The 15,847-nt window shown below is 42.8% G+C and overlaps 1 protein-coding gene across 1 annotated transcript in view; it reads left to right on the top strand.

The window, feature by feature from the left end:
• The window catches only part of STAB2 (stabilin 2), an 82,708-nt gene that overhangs the window by 31,935 nt on the left and 34,926 nt on the right, over window positions 1-15,847 (top strand). Inside the window, 16 exon segments of the mRNA XM_050324963.1 lie at window positions 444-530; window positions 1,044-1,155; window positions 2,392-2,572; window positions 3,558-3,651; window positions 3,866-4,024; window positions 4,413-4,508; window positions 5,274-5,369; window positions 6,331-6,378; window positions 8,963-9,099; window positions 9,492-9,510; window positions 9,512-9,607; window positions 10,566-10,643; window positions 10,818-10,910; window positions 11,035-11,142; window positions 13,914-14,045; window positions 15,077-15,202. Coding sequence (XP_050180920.1) covers window positions 444-530; window positions 1,044-1,155; window positions 2,392-2,572; window positions 3,558-3,651; window positions 3,866-4,024; window positions 4,413-4,508; window positions 5,274-5,369; window positions 6,331-6,378; window positions 8,963-9,099; window positions 9,492-9,510; window positions 9,512-9,607; window positions 10,566-10,643; window positions 10,818-10,910; window positions 11,035-11,142; window positions 13,914-14,045; window positions 15,077-15,202 — 1,662 coding nt within the window.

Below are 15,847 nucleotides of genomic sequence, written 5' to 3'. Positions count from 1 at the left end.
GGTGCAGAGGGGAAGCAGGAAGATCAAAGCAACATGTCTGGCTGTCACAGCATCTCAGATGCAAAGGAGACTGCCTGTCTCCCAGCTGCACTGCGCTCCCACTGGCAAATACAAGAGTGCACACAATGTGAGCAGACACACACAGACATGCTTGTCACACAGACATGCTTGTAAGTGGCAACAGGACAGGGTTTTCTAACACTGATGAGTCTGGTAAGAACAAGGGAAGGATATGGTGGTCTGTGCATCCCCTTCTTGGGCTGCCATCACCCTCCCTGGTGGGAGGCGATCACAGGGGTGGTTCTGGTCCAACACAACCCTTTTCAGAGCCAGTTATCCCCATGGACCTTTGCCAGAGGGCCAAAGCACAATGCAGAGTTGGGGTTTGTGCACTGGGTCTGCACTAAGGCACTGGAAAAGACCATATTTGCTTTATTTCACAGGAACCAAAGTGTTGCAAAGGCTTCTTTGGCCCTGACTGCAGTCCGTGTCCAGGAGGTTTCTCCAAACCCTGCTCAGGAAATGGGAAGGTAAGAAGAGCATCTGGCAGCACCCTGCACTCCAAGGAGGGGGAAGGGCTGGTTGCACCCCAAAAGTCCCTGGAGCACTTCTGCAGAACTGTAATGTTGGGCTCTATAAGAGCTGTCCCCTCAGTTTATGTCCATGAATTTCAGGTTCAGTTATACAGAGGAAGGAAAATAAATTGGTCTCCTCTCAGATGTTCAAATGGTAGATTTCTGAGATTCCAACATACAGCACATAGGCAAGGCTGCATGGTCCATTCTAATTCTTTTAGTTTGCACAGCACAAGGAAAGACTCAGCTCGCTAGTCTCACCTTAAAATTGCAAAGGAAGGTAGAATATATAATAGCAAAGGAAAAGCATTGGGAACGCTTTTGCTTTGAAACACCTTTGTAGTCAAATCTGAGGTAATTCCTGAGAGTCTGTCATAGCCATAATATGTACAGACATATAGTCTCTTCTCTGGGGTAAGGGTAAAGATTTAATTTATAAGTAGCAATCACCACTCTTCCATATCACAGTGCATGGATGGCCTGGATGGAAACGGGACTTGCATTTGCACTGAGGCATTTCAAGGCTCGCACTGCCAGTTCTGCTCAGACCCTGGCAAATATGGACCTCAGTGTGACAAAGGTAAGCACAGCAGCACATCCTCAGTGTAAGAGCTTGGACTATTTCTTTTGGACCCCAGGAACATCATGTAGATAGAAATTAACTGATCACTAAACAGTCTCTGGGGTACTTTCATTTCTTATGGGACACACCATAAGCATCAGTGTAAATCCTCCCATTGACTTAATTGGGCCTTTTGCAAAGAGCATAGTTTGCTTTATACTTATCTACTGTTCTCTTAATTTTTGTGTCCTTTACTTAAGTAATAGAAAAGAAAATCTTTGCTATTCTGTTCCCATCTGGTCTTGCCCAGAACAGAACAGATTCTGCCTGCAATGACAAACATATGTAATCTAAGAACAATTAGATCTATAAACAGGTTGTGTTTAGGGCCACTTAGTAGCCATCCTTACTGAGTAATTTCTGATCTATTGAATAGTTTTCAGTTCCACAGTCATCTTTCCTATACTGACAGACTTAATCCTGCTAAGTCAAACCATAATACATTTGAGAGTCTATAGCATATACAATATCAAACATACATATATTACCCCTCTACAAAATAATGTTTAGCCTTTTTTGCTATGAGACAGCCTGCCACTCATGAAGCACGGCTCACTGGAAGGTTCAGAGATAACTGGACAAAAGCTGAGAGGCAAATTCCGTAAGAAAATTTCCTAAACTCCAGTCCTACCAAAGTAATAAGTGTTCACTTAACTAGTCACCATTGGCACTGCTTTGGAATACACAGAGCTTGCCTGCTGTGTCCTTTGGGCACATTGCTGTGCCTCCCAACAGCATTAATCAGCCCAGTCCCAGCAACGTGCTGGTAGGTCTGTGCTGCTGCTCTGTGTACCAGCCCAGCACTGTGCAATCTGTAGGATTATGGGTTCGGTGTTTGAAGGCTTCCCACATCGCTGAAAGTACACCTAAAGTTGTGCAATGAATAACTTCAAACTTAGTAGCCTAGAACATAGCATTGTGCTCCTACTTCACTGAAATACTTTGAAATTCATTGATAGATAAATGCACTGTAAAGATACAATGGGTTTTAAATAATTACCCATAAAACACACCTGAAAAGACATGGATATGATTAATTGACACTAAGTCCCCCATCAAAGTGAGACTTAAAAACACAAAAGTTTAGATTCTTGAAGAAATAGGAGGACTTGATTCATAAGAAGTGCTATGTAAGGATAAATACCTTTTACCACTACCACTATGGAACCGCATGCTGTAATTTCTCTCTGATAGAATGCCTCTGCATTTATGGGAAGTGTGATAACCGAATAGACAGCAATGGGATCTGTCTTCCTGGATCATGCAGAACTGGATACACAGGGAAACTCTGTGATAAGCAGATTGTGCCCTGTGAGCCCTCCCTACATCTCTGCCATGCACATGCAGACTGTCAGCTTAGCGATGGCACAGTGAGGTAAGTCAGTAACTTGCATCAAAGTAATATTAACCATGCTGCAGCTCTTTCCCATTTGCTTGATCAAAACAGTCCCTGGCAGCAGTACACAAACATCAGCCACTGCAATACTGCTATGCAGCAAATAAGCATAATGATGCACCACATTGACCTTGAGTTGCAAGATAGCAATTAAGAGACCTCAGTGCCCTGGCCTGTACCTTATACTGAACCTTAACACTGAAAGATAGATGCATACAGACCTCCATCCTTCCTACCTCCCTACCAACATCCACATAGGTTCTTAGGAAACCCTTATTTCTAGCCATCCCTGAAAAACAATGGAATTCTCAAGTAGTTTGGGGATATCTCATTCCTGCCAGCTCAGGCAAGTTTTGCATGCCAAAGCCCTGCAGACTTCAGCACAGGTTCCCCAGTCCTGACAGAATTGGTCATAAACCTCTGTTACTGCTACAGCTGCCTTGCACTTGCCTCAAGCTCACCTTCACATGTAGCAAGTTTACCTCTTGACGCAGTGTGCTCATAATGAGTCACTGCAGAAAGCAGAATGGGGGATGCTGCTGAACTTCAGGGCTTAAGTAATTCCCTCCAATATAGGTTAATCCTGTGGGACGGGACCCGAGGAAACAGTTGTCTTACATACATTTCAGGGAGACAGCTATTTTCTGTGTCACTTAAAGAAAGAAAGTAACCAGCTCACAAATAATTTAGAGCTATTAGCTCAACTTTGCAACAATCACATCAGCTCAGAATTAATTTCACTCCCCACCTCGCACACAGAAAATGGATCCCTGATTTGGCTCAATTAACCCAGTCAACATTTTGGAAAGAAACATAATGTACACGCCTGAGCTACTTACATCATGAATCCAAGGTTACCAATTTTAAGCTGCCTATAAATAGCATGTTACAGTGGAAAACAATCACTTTACTTTAGAGCTGTCCTATCACGTTTAACGCCTCCCTCCTCCTCTTGTCTCTGTAGCTGTGTTTGCAAACCTGGCTATGAGGGAGATGGCTTCAGCTGCAGCAAAGTTGATTCTTGTGCTGCTTTAAACCCTGGTGGCTGCAATATCAATGTAAGTACGTGCTTTCCTCACAGAACTTGACACCATGAAAAAGCAGGCAGAGGGGAAGATGGGGCCAGAAACTTTTACAGAAGAGTCAAAATGTTCATTGGAGTTCCAGGCTCTTTCTCCAGATAGTGGCATCACTGTGGCTCAGACAGGCCTTGCACCTAAAACCAGATGCCACCTAATTGTCCTGAACTGGTGCCTCTGCATCTACCCCTAGGCTGAGTGCATTCAGACAAGCCCAGGAGAGCACATGTGTGTGTGCCAGGCAGGATGGACAGGTGATGGAAGGGACTGCTCAGCCATCAACAACTGCCTGCTACCCACCACAGCAGGGTGCCACGAAAATGCCACCTGCATATACGTTGGGCCAGGTCAGGTAGGTCCTCACACTGATTGCCATCTTGGGTGCTAGTCCTCAACCCTTTTGCTCTGCTTCCTTACCTGTTCTCTTCCCCAAATCCTCCCCTCCCTCCCAGCCACAATGTTATTTCCACATGGTGCTCTCTACCCAAAGCAGTCTCCTTCAGTTCCAATCCCAGTTCTCCCTCCTTCCTACGTGGTGGTGCTATGGCAGCAAATACTTCTTTAGTAAATACATTAGCAGATATCAGGTATAAAGGTCTTCTGGAGATATTAGTCATTGTCATTCCACTGAAGTCAATGCTAAGCTACACAGAAACACAGAGAAACTAATTCAGCACATCTAGAACATGCATACTATTTTAATCATTTTAATGAATTGCTGTGTTTTATTGAAATGACAGAATGACTGCAAGTGTAAGGATGGATTTCAGGGGAATGGAATTGAATGCACACCCATAAACTCGTGCCTGGAACAAAATGGAAAATGCCATCATCTGGTGAGTAATTAATCATTCCCTGAACAAAGTGTTCAGATACATATCACACCTCGCCTCCTGCGCACACCATAGAATTTACTTGCCATTTCAAGCCTGCAATTTCTGTTTGAGAAAGCACTTTCCAAGCAGTTCTACAAGCACCAAAAATGCTGTGTGAACCACGTCAGTATGGTACATGAGCTGAGGACAGGCTGCAAGGTCTGCTCCCAAATCTGCCTGCACGGAAGGATTATCTTGAGCCCTATATAAATAAATGCTGCTTCTCTACCAGCAATTGCAACTTGAACGCACCAGCCTGTTGGGATGTTTGCCCAAGTCACACATCTCTCTCTGGGCATCTATCAGCTCTATCAGTGGCTGCATGTGCTCTGCTGTGCGTCCTGTAGTGCCTGCAAGAGCCACACTAGTACCAGGTGGGGCACAGGGACAGAGCTAAAGTGAGGAGCGCTGGGGAGCAGAGGATCAGTCTGCCATAGCTGCATGGAGGATTAGGGCCCAGTGTGTGTAGTAAGGAAGTAAGAAAAGGAGACAGAATTTGGGTTCCTACAGACTTAGTGCAGGGTGGGTAGGTAAGGAAGTTAGTGCCCTGGGCTGATGGAGCATGTCCTATAGGAGAGTAAGGACATCCATGGAAGATGGCACAAAAGATCCCTTGAAAGTTTATGTTTTTATATAAATGGGTTCCAGTAAAGGCTTTACAGGTTATCCTTGCTCTTGAGTGGTCTCCTGAGTATCTGACAAATTCTCTCTCTTTCTGGTTTGAAGGCAACTTGTCAGTTTGAGTCTTCTCGTGGCTGGAAGTGTGTGTGTCCAAAGGGCTATGAAGGAGATGGTACAGTATGCTATGGAAATGCTGCAGATGTAAGTAGGATGGTCACTTTCTCTGAGCACAGGACCTACTGCACAGTTCTCACACTGGATCTTGACCAGAGAGATAAGCAAGGCCTTTATAAACTGCTAGAAAAATATGATGCCCATCAGTGTTATCCACAAACATAAATGATCTGTTGTGTTTAAAAACATAGCTCGGAAAGTGGCCTAAGGAATGCAAGTATATTTCTTGCTTAAAGAAAAATTTTAAAAAGCCAGTCCCAGAGCTGAAGCCTGGAAAAGTGCTAAGCACTCACCTCCCAGCTGGCAGCAGCAAGCAGTCAGCTCTTCTGAAATTCTGCCCTGAAGTCTTCTTCAATGGAAATGACCAATTTATCATGTTGAAACAAACCATGCTGACCCCCAGGCAGATGGAACCAAAGCAAGTAAATTGGTGAAATAAATATGCATTTAACAGCATAAGAAAAATGAAAGTGTCCTCTGTCTCAGCCACTGGCAATAACCTTACATGGCTTTCAGCACTATCTGCCACCCCTGCTCATATTATCATTCATCTCTGTTCTAAATACTGTGGCAGAATAAAGGCTCTCTACTTGCAGCATGATATGTAAGATGCTGTACAAACACCAAACAAAACAATATAAATTTCAATTAATTTTGCATGGAGTTAAGAAAATATTTAGGTTTAGAAGCCCTCAAAATTAATGCCCAGCCTAGGGTCAGCACACAATACATTGTAAGGTCAGGTACACTTAATACACTTAAGCAATCCCTGCCCTGATTTTCAAGAGTTAGTAACTCACCATTCCCATTACCAGAAAGTATCAGAATTAGAAAAACACTGATGTTTGCCCTTTTCAGACACTGAAAACCTCATCCTCCACATCATATTAGCCAGGTCAGACAGTGCATTATACCACAGGCAAGACTACTTTGGTACAGCTAATTACAGCTTAGTTGCTCATTACTCTCTCTTCCTCTTTCTGATCAGGAGCTGTCTACTCTGTCAGAAGCAGCTACATTTAACCAGTGGGTTAATGTAAGTATACTTCATGGCTAATTTTTTTAGTACATTCCAGTTTGCAGAAATACATAAGCCTTTAGGAATGGGAACCTCACAGCAATATTACCAGAGAGCAGAGGCTGAAGCTCTGGAGAGGCATCAGAGTGCCTATCCCACCACTCATGGAGAGGTTGATCGTCTGGTTCCCTATTTCTGCCTGAGAAACAAATTCTGAACCCAAACTCAGGCAAGTAAGGAGGCTCCACAGAGCAAGTTACAAGCCTGCTCTCTGAGGCAGGGCATCACATAAGCCATGACTAGCTTTGTATGTAAATACACTGTGGTGCAGATGACCAGCAGCAGAGACTGAACCTGCTCTCAAGTGGCTCCTTCCAACTCCTCTCATTCAGAGGGCAATGCCTGACCCTCACTATTTTCATTGTGCCCATGGCAGGAAAATGCCACTGTATGGCTGGTCAGCGTGCTGCTGCCACAGCAAGAGAGGGGAAAAACTCCGTCTGTGTCTTGACCGAGGTACATGGAATCACAGTGAATCATAGAATGGTCTGGGTTGAAAGGGACCTTTAAAGGCCACCTAGTCCACCTCCCTGCCATGAGCAGGGACATCTTCAGCTGGGTCAGGTTTGCTCAGAGCCCCATCCAACCTGACCTTGAATGTTTCTGGGGACAGGTCATCTACCACCTCTCTGGGTAACCTCTCCCAGTGTTTCACCACCTTCACTGTAAAAAAAACCTTCTTTGTATCTAATCTAAATTGACCCTCTTTCAATTTAAAACTATTATCCCTTAATCTTTTGTAAAAGTCCTGCTGAAAAATCTGCCCTGTCTTTCCTATAAGCTCTCAAGTACTGAAAGGCTGCAAAAGTTCTTCCTGGAATCTTCTCTTCTCCAGACTGAACAACCCCACCAAAGGAAGAGATTAACTTGTATGGCTGTGATTGGCACTGTAGGAATAACGATCAAAACCTGTTTCTCCCACAAAGAGCTTAAAACCTAAATACAAGAAGTGTATAACAAATACAAGGCAAACAAAAAAGAACAGTGATGTGTTAATGAAAAACATCAGAAGAAGTCACAGCACATTAGTTGCTTTCATGCTTTTCAAAGTTAGATGGCTTAGGGATCATTAAAGCACAAGATTGCAACAAACACCTCAGGGAGCTGCTTGAAAGAGAGGTCAATGTGTCCAATTTAAGTCACTTGTCTGCCTGGCCCTGAGCTCAGACTGCAGCACTGGATACTCCATTGAGAAAATTAGGAATTTAAAGAAATGAGCACAATGAGAAATGCAGTTCACCTGCTAATGTGCTCTTTAGATAATGAGGGGAAAAATAAGAGGGCAGATTCTATATAATTTATTGAAATAGGGATGTGGAAATTTCTGCTGCACTTCAGAGAAATAGTATCAAACTAAACAACGGTAACTACAAACATCAGCAAAATAGGGAGGTAGATCCATCTGTGAGGTTTTTAACTTCATAGTTGAGCCAGAATGTAATGTTTACCACTTTTTATAACCAAATATTTTTCTTGCTGGTCAGAAAGGATGAGATGAGGAAGTTTGTTGCTATTTCTGTATTTAAATATTTGGAAGGTGGCTGGGATGATGGCTAGAAAGAGAGATGATCTTAACAGAGACAAAATTCCCAGCTATTTAAGGGAGCTGATTCCACTCTTGATTTAAAACCCAATATGGGTAATGAAGGACTGTCCAAAACACACCAGCTTTCAGGCAGCATACCAGCTGCAAAAAGGTACAGCCTAAACTCATATTGCTTCCTTGAGTTTTGCAGTATCAAAAATGGCAAGTTTTGAAGCCTATGAAAAGTTTGCAGAATCCCATCTACAGCAAGATCATGCTCAAATCTTTTGCTCTCCTTTTTTCACTCCACCAAAAAAAAAAAAAAAAAATCCACACAACCAGAAAAATCCTCTCCAGTGGAGGTTTTCTCCATCCTTAAGGCAGATAAAAACATATGGAAGATGAATCAATTCCTGCACACTAGAGAGCTCACAAGCCCCACCTAAAATTAGAGCTGTCAGCAGCAAGCTCCACTGCAGTCCTAGTGGGCACAAATAACCCCTGGACATCTTGAAAAATCCCAGCCCTGTCAAATAGTCTTCTTTGGAATGGGAACATTGTGTCATGGGAGTTTCTTATTTCACAGTCCATAGTCCTTCTATCTTTCAGAAGGACTAGAGTGCTCTGTAAAAGCAAGTTACTTGAAGTTATCAGTAACTACTAGTATTTATCATCTTGTTTATTTTTCAACATTCAAGTGCATGATACAGAATCCATGAGATGGACTAACTTTTCTGGGAGGCAAGTTATGTGTTTCATAATAAAAACCAGTTCTGACCCAAACGTTATTTCTGCCCTTTAAATGCTGGCAATCTACTCTGTAAAAAATAGACACTCGTTGACTATTTTTATACAGCTCTAAGCATTGTTGTTCAAGTCACTGCTCAGTATAATAGTTTTTCCTCTCCAGGCTGGTCACAAAGCACGTCACATACTCCACCTTGCTAAGAAGTCACCAGCTGCTATTTATAGACTGTCCTGAGGATGAATTATTACACCCTCTTTACTTTCATGCAGGAGGCCAAGATAAACTCAGTGTTATCCACCACCTCCAATCTAACTGTCCTCGTGCCTTCTCTGCAAGCAATTGAAAACATGGATGAAGATGAAAAAGCCTTTTGGATGTCAAAAAGTAACATTCCAACTCTACTGAAGTACGTTATGGGTTTGGAGGGTTGCGGGTATTTTTAATTTATTTCTTTTTATGCCAAACAAGCCTTTGGTTTGAACCCACTAGAGCAAGACAGGTTTTATGATTTTAAAAGGAAGGGTGTAGGATTCCCCTTCTTGTCACAGTAGTGTAAATCTCCATAACAAGTCCACTGGAAACAGAGCGTTATTTGTTTATTATGCCAGAAATGTTTAAAGGCCAAGCTAAGATCAGAACACAGCTGAACTAGGTATAGTACAAAAAATTCCTGCTTAAAACCATGGTTTTAGACAGACTAAACATATTTATCTGGGGAGGAGTAGGGGTCGGGGAAAAGAAAGAAAAAAAAAAAGGAGAGAAGATACCAAAACTTCAAATCCAGTTAATTTCCTTTAGGTATCATGTACTGACAGGAAGCTTACAGCTTTGCTGATTTCCAGAATTTATCATCCTCTGACATGCTGCCAACATCACTACAGAGCAAATTCCTACGCTTGTCGAAAGAAGATGGGGTGAGATGACCTGCAAACCATTTTGGTATCATACACCAAACCCTGACCATCACTGCCACTGACCTTCTTGTATTACAAAACCACACAGATGTTATGTGCCTGTATTTAAAAAAAGACCATGTAATGAAATTGAAGGGAATAGATCAATTATACTGGGCCCTCTGGGATAAACATGAGCTTGATTTTCTCCACCACTTTACCTAGCTGAAATTTGTCCACAGTATTATTTATGCCTAATGTCCCAGTAGCTGCTGCAAACACTGGACTGTCTTATAACCAAGCAAAAGGGCAGTTTCTGCCTAGAGCAGCCTGTGTGAACTAAATTAAGACAAAGAGCATCAAGGAAACCCAATAACAAATTTTAAAGAACTAGGAAGGTAGGAGGAAACAGTGACAACACATGCATCTCCACATATGCAACTCAATAGTCCTAAATGAAACAAAGATATTTTTAATGGTGAATAACTACAACTGACAGCCCTTTCCCCTCAGCCTTTCTATGAGGTAAACCCCGTGTTCTGAGGAGGATTTTCAGGAAATACACAAGGCACATTTAAGCACTTCATCCCCCTTAAGGAAGGGGAAAGTTCCCTCCACCTCCATGCCCCAAGGTAAAAATCATGAACAGGGTCTTTCAAAGCTGCATAGAACCAAAAGGGTGTGAATCTGCACAGAGCTCAGCCTGCCCTGGGGTGGGGAGAGTGCATCTACCCCAGGTAACCACTCCAGTGCATGCAACCCCATGGCTTTGCCAATCTGCGCACAGGGAACAGCAGAGAGTCCCAAAGCCCTCTCTCCTATGCACGATTCCCTGAGGGTAACCCAGCCCCTGGCATGGACTGGCGTGATCAGAGCCATGGTGGAGCCCTAGGTGTGGAAATCCACAGTATGAACTGCTGGGAAAACACCACCACCACAATGTTTGGAATGAAACCCCTGTCTCCTCTCCGTCTCTCAGAACCTCACCGTGGAGGGCGCTCACATCGTGGCCGGTGACATCGCATCCACAAACGGGGTCATACACATTATTGACAAGGTACACGGCTGCACAAGGGAGGGTTTGTTCCTCTGCACCACAGGCAGTGCAAAATAATTAACTGCCTCGGGGGGGAAAAAAAAAAAAAGTGTTTGCACAGAACAGCGTTTTGTCCTGCATCTGATCCACAGCAGGTGCACACTCGCTGATGGGGGATATCTGCTCCCTTCCCAGGTTCTGACCCCCCTCCGCAGCTCTGTCATGCCGAGGCTGCTGGCCCGCCTGGAGCAAATGCCCGATTACTCCATTTTCAGGGGCTACATCATTGTAAGCTTTCACATTTCTTTCACAACGTTTTGAGAACTGAGAAAGTTCTCTGCTTTGATTGCATTTGGACTGATATCAGGCTATCAGCGGTCATTCTGATTTCTTCCTATGTGTTTCACAACAGCAATACAGCCTGGCAAACGAAATAGAAGCAGCAAACACATACACAGTCTTTGCCCCAGATAATGATGCCATTGAAAATTACCTAAGGGATAAAAAGTCTTCTACTCTGGTAAGTATTACTCACAAGGTTTGTCTTCACAGTTCAGTACTTCATCTCAATTTCAAGTGGATGGATTGAGAGAGGACAAAAATAGGAAGTGAGAGTTTTTGAGTTTGGTTTTGTCTTTAACACCAGAATTGGTGAGAAGGCACAGATCTACCTATATTTTCCTGCTGTACTGGAAGAGCCTAGCTATTTGTTCTGGGGTTTGTCCTTCTCTAGATTAAAATCGTGCTGGTAATATCCAAGACATCTCACCAGTGGACTTTTTTTGGTTTGAGGTATTTTGAGTGGGTTTTTTTAATGCAAAGATCAGTACAGGAGTGACCAGGAAAAACACTAAAATGAGTTTTCTAGGTGAACAAGTCCAGTCCCCTGCCACCACTAAATATCCCATCATTAATAATGCCACAAAATATTTTGACTCTTTCTTAAAACTATCCAGATGCTTGCCCTTGTCATGCCTGCAGGAATACTATTGCCCAGCTACTTCCCTCAGATGATGTCTAATCGCAGTTTACAAACACAGTTGGTCAGTCCCAGGGCTTAAAAAATTTGACATTTTTCTGGCTACAGAAATTTCCTCGGGCAAAGCCCATTGCTGCTGCCCGCTCCCCAGGAGCCCCACAACAGGCTCATGCCCCGCTGGCCACCAGCTCCTCCCACTAGCATGGATGCATCCATCTCACCTCCCCTGCTGACCTCAGTCCTCATGCCCAGAGCTAGTTTACAGTATTTTGACAGTATACCTCTGGACAGTTTATATCCCTTTATCATTACGCCAGGAATATGCTTGGGCTGAAGCAACTTTCTGACTATTGTGTCCTGACATATTTACAAGGCCAAACTACCTTCTCAAGCATGTCAGTCTCCTCTCAAAATAAGCTATCCTCTTCCTGAATCATCCCTGTGGCTTTCTTCATATTTTCTTCAATTTGAAACAGCTTCATGGAATTCATATATGGAGAGCCACACACAACTTGGAAGCTTTACAAGAGGAAGCTTTACCCATGATTTGCTCAATGAAATTAATACTTCCCTGTCCCTTCAATAATTATTCACCATGACACACTCTGTCCCTACTTGCATGGTCTCCATTTACAGCCAGGAAGCTGAGGAGCACAAGGTTCAAATAAGTCATCCCAAAACATTTACCACCAATGGCAGACCCATGGCAAAAGTCCCACTTCCTGCCTCACCAGAAGAATTCACGTGTGATCCAGCTACGTTTGCTCAAATTACTTTTGGATGCTATTTTAGGTGTTTTGTGACACACCATCATGATTTCCACATCACTGTAAGAAGCATTTATAACAAACTTCAGAGAAATGCACAGGACATCAATCCCATTGGGTCTGGTTTACACACACAGAGAAATCCTTTTCATTTCCACTATTTACCAATGTTTCTTTGGTCTTTCTTCCATCCTCCCAACAGGAGGATGGAACCTTGCCATGCTCCCAACCTTGCCTGTTGGGGCAATCTGACAAAAAAAAAAATCAGAAAACAACCATAAGGTTAAGCCTGCTTGAGCCTTAACCTCTTTGCAAAACACCTGGGAGAACTCTGCTGCAGAGGGAAGAGCTTGGCACAGGGAGAAGACCCCATTTCTAGGCCCCTATGAGGCAAGATGTCCTAACTCTGCTGGTGATTAAAGACAGAAATCAAGATGGATGAGAGTTAGCTTTTCCTCCAATTTATCCACAGTCAGGAGCAATAAATAGGGCTGGACACTGATGGAGTTTAGCTCTACCTTAATTCTCACCTTCTCATCTGCAAATATTTCTTTGCCAAATCTGTGGAAATCAAAACAGAATGAGGCCCACCTTAAGAGATGTCAAAGCCACTATTTCACTCTGTGGGCAAAGCCAGGCTTCATCACAGATCTTGCAACCTGGAGTTGCTTCATGCTTTCACACACTTTGAAGGAGCAGAAGAGTGAGGAGAAGTATGAACACTAAGAATAAGGCATCAGGATTTCCCATAAGCACCTTTTATTGCAAAGACACAAAGCTGCAGAAGCACTTTGTCTGTCAGCTAGTTAGCTCCAAAACTCTCCAAGTGCCTCAGCTTCTCTCACATCTATAAATCTCCCTGCTGTTTCTTCCTTCTCCTAGTCAGGGAGAGCTCTGGGAGTCTCCTGCTTTGGAACAAGATGTAGAAGCTTTGGGAAGCCCTCACAAAATTTTGATGTACAGAGAATAACTTCATCACTCTTCAAGGACAAATGAATGCACTCTAGCAATGAGGCATAGAAACTTTTCAATTAACAGATGTGGCCCTAACTTTATTGACTGAAGATGACCTTACAGATATTTTATATATATATATATGTATAAAAATTCCTCTAAACACTCATCCCCGTATCATTCAGGGATTCCCAAAGGAACAAGGAATGGTATGGAAAGATTATAACAGCACATGTGAATATGCAACTTTTGATGTAAAATGAACTCATGAAGTTCAGAGTCCTAAAAAGTCATCTCATTTTTCTTTGAATCTATCAGCCAGCCCTGTGCACAGAAATAGACATTACAGGCTCAAGCAAACCCTGGTCCTCCCAGTTCAATAGCCTTTCACTCTCCATCAGTCAATTAAAGTTTCATTATGACAGGAGTACGGGCTCTCCATAGTAAGAACTATGAAATAACCTGCCTACTGGAAAAGGTTCTCTTTAAATTCAGGCAATCTATGCTTGGCTTTTATCCTTTGAGAAATGCTATCCCTAGTAACTTTACATGCTTTGCTACGTAACTCTGAATTTCATTCTGTGTTTGCAGGATGAAGGCCAAATCCGCTATCATATTGTGCTGGATGAGAAGCTCCTGAAGAACAATCTGCACAATGGCATGCACAGGGAGACCATGCTAGGGTTCTCCTACCAGGTTGGGTTCTTCCTCCACAACAGCCAGGTACTAATGTCTGCACTTGCTTGGAGAAACAGGTTTCCTGCTTTGTACAAATCCAGCTTCAACTTTACACTAGCAGTCCAAAGGAGTTGTGCATCCCTCATTATCTTCTTCAACATAACAGCACCAAAGTTGTTTCTCAGTGCAAAGCCTTCTCAGACCTGCTTAATTCAAAGTCACCCCTGAAGGGATCTTTGACTGAATTTGATTTCAGTTGTGCTGTTCACATTTAGCATTGCATTTCAGATGTCTGTCTCTAGCAACTACAAGGTTGCATTCCAAAGCAGTCATTAATCTGACTTCCAAGAGCTATTAGGAACCTGCCCTTAATTATAAAACATTAATTCTATTTTCTGTGGATTTATTCCACTTTCAAACCTAAGAGCTCAAAGCACTGGGCAACAAATACGAATTGTCTTTCAACACCACTCATATTAAAATCAGGCACAGCAAGATTAAGTGAAAGTCAGGAAGGGAATTTGGTTCTCCTTCTCTGTCCTAGAACTCCCTCTGGGAATATGCAAAAGAAGACAGAAATCTTCTCATACAAATAGTTTTAGCCCTGCTCTTTGTCCACAGCAGAGCCTTGGAAAAGCATCTCCAGTGGGGCAGTTGCTGGTGAGAGCACAATGGGAGTGTGGGGTAGCACTGAGACGATGAAAGCCCTCCTTGAAAGAGCAGCTGCTGGAGGAGCTTCCCTGAAGCCCCTCACCCCCCAGACAGCAAACACACCCTTTGGCATTCTTTAGGGTCCTTCTTCATACCTTTTACCTTTACACACCTTTTTGGAAAAAGCTGCTCTGCCAAATTCTGTTGCTAAGAAACTTCAAACCAGCTGCAAGTCGCCTCATGCCCTCCAGTCCAGTGCAGCAGTTAAACACAGCAACAGGAATATGAGCAAGCACCTGATGTTAACTGCCTTTGCTGGTTTTCCTGACGTGATAGTTATACATTGCTCCTTCTTTCACCTGCTCCTGCTCTAGTTACCACGGAACAGCTCTGCTGCTTTCTGACTAGTTGCATGTCTTTTGCAGCTCTTCATAAATGATGCACCTATAAGCTATACAAATATTGCAACAGACAAAGGAATTATTCATGGACTGGGAAAGGTCCTGGAAATCCAGAAGAACAGATGTGATATCAATGACACCGTGATCACTGTAAGTGGTTCTGTTTTTAGGAGCTTAAAGGCCCATCAGAGAGATCTGTAGCCAAACACAGCTCAACTGTACATGATATGTGACACTATTTCCCAGTAAGGAATACACACATATTCTACAAATTATATTCCTACTAGAGTTTTAGCATCTCTTAAGATAGCTTTAATCCTGCAATCAGTGTACTGACATCTTAGGTATAATATAATCAGAGTAACACAGGAATAAGCAATTCCTGAGCTTTAATTTTCAGGAAATAATAGTAACACACTGTTCTAATACATCTTCTTAGCCAAGCCACTTGTTTATAAAGTAAATAGGGGGGGGAATAGGAAAAATATATTTTCTTCTAAGGAAAAAAAATTTCTTTTCATTCTAAGTGTAGATTACCACCATACATACACATGAACTCCTCTGAGCAAAGCATTCTCCCTCCTTCATTCCCTTTACATTTGAAATACGAATTGTTTCACATTCTTCTAAATAGGAATATGAAAGAATGTGACTTCCTCACAAAGGTGTCCTTCGTCTTTTCTCTTGAGTGAATCAAATCAGACAGCAAACAGGCAGCTTTCCTCCCTTTTAATGGAGCATGCAACAAACTAGACGACGAAGAAAAAGTCAGACTCGCACTTTAGTTAAAGTTAA

Source organism: Myiozetetes cayanensis, unplaced genomic scaffold (genome assembly GCF_022539395.1).
Source record: "Myiozetetes cayanensis isolate MyiCay16 unplaced genomic scaffold, myiCay2020 scf3, whole genome shotgun sequence".
Classification (NCBI taxonomy): domain Eukaryota; kingdom Metazoa; phylum Chordata; class Aves; order Passeriformes; family Tyrannidae; genus Myiozetetes; species Myiozetetes cayanensis.
This window is presented reverse-complemented; position numbering and strand designations above follow the sequence as displayed.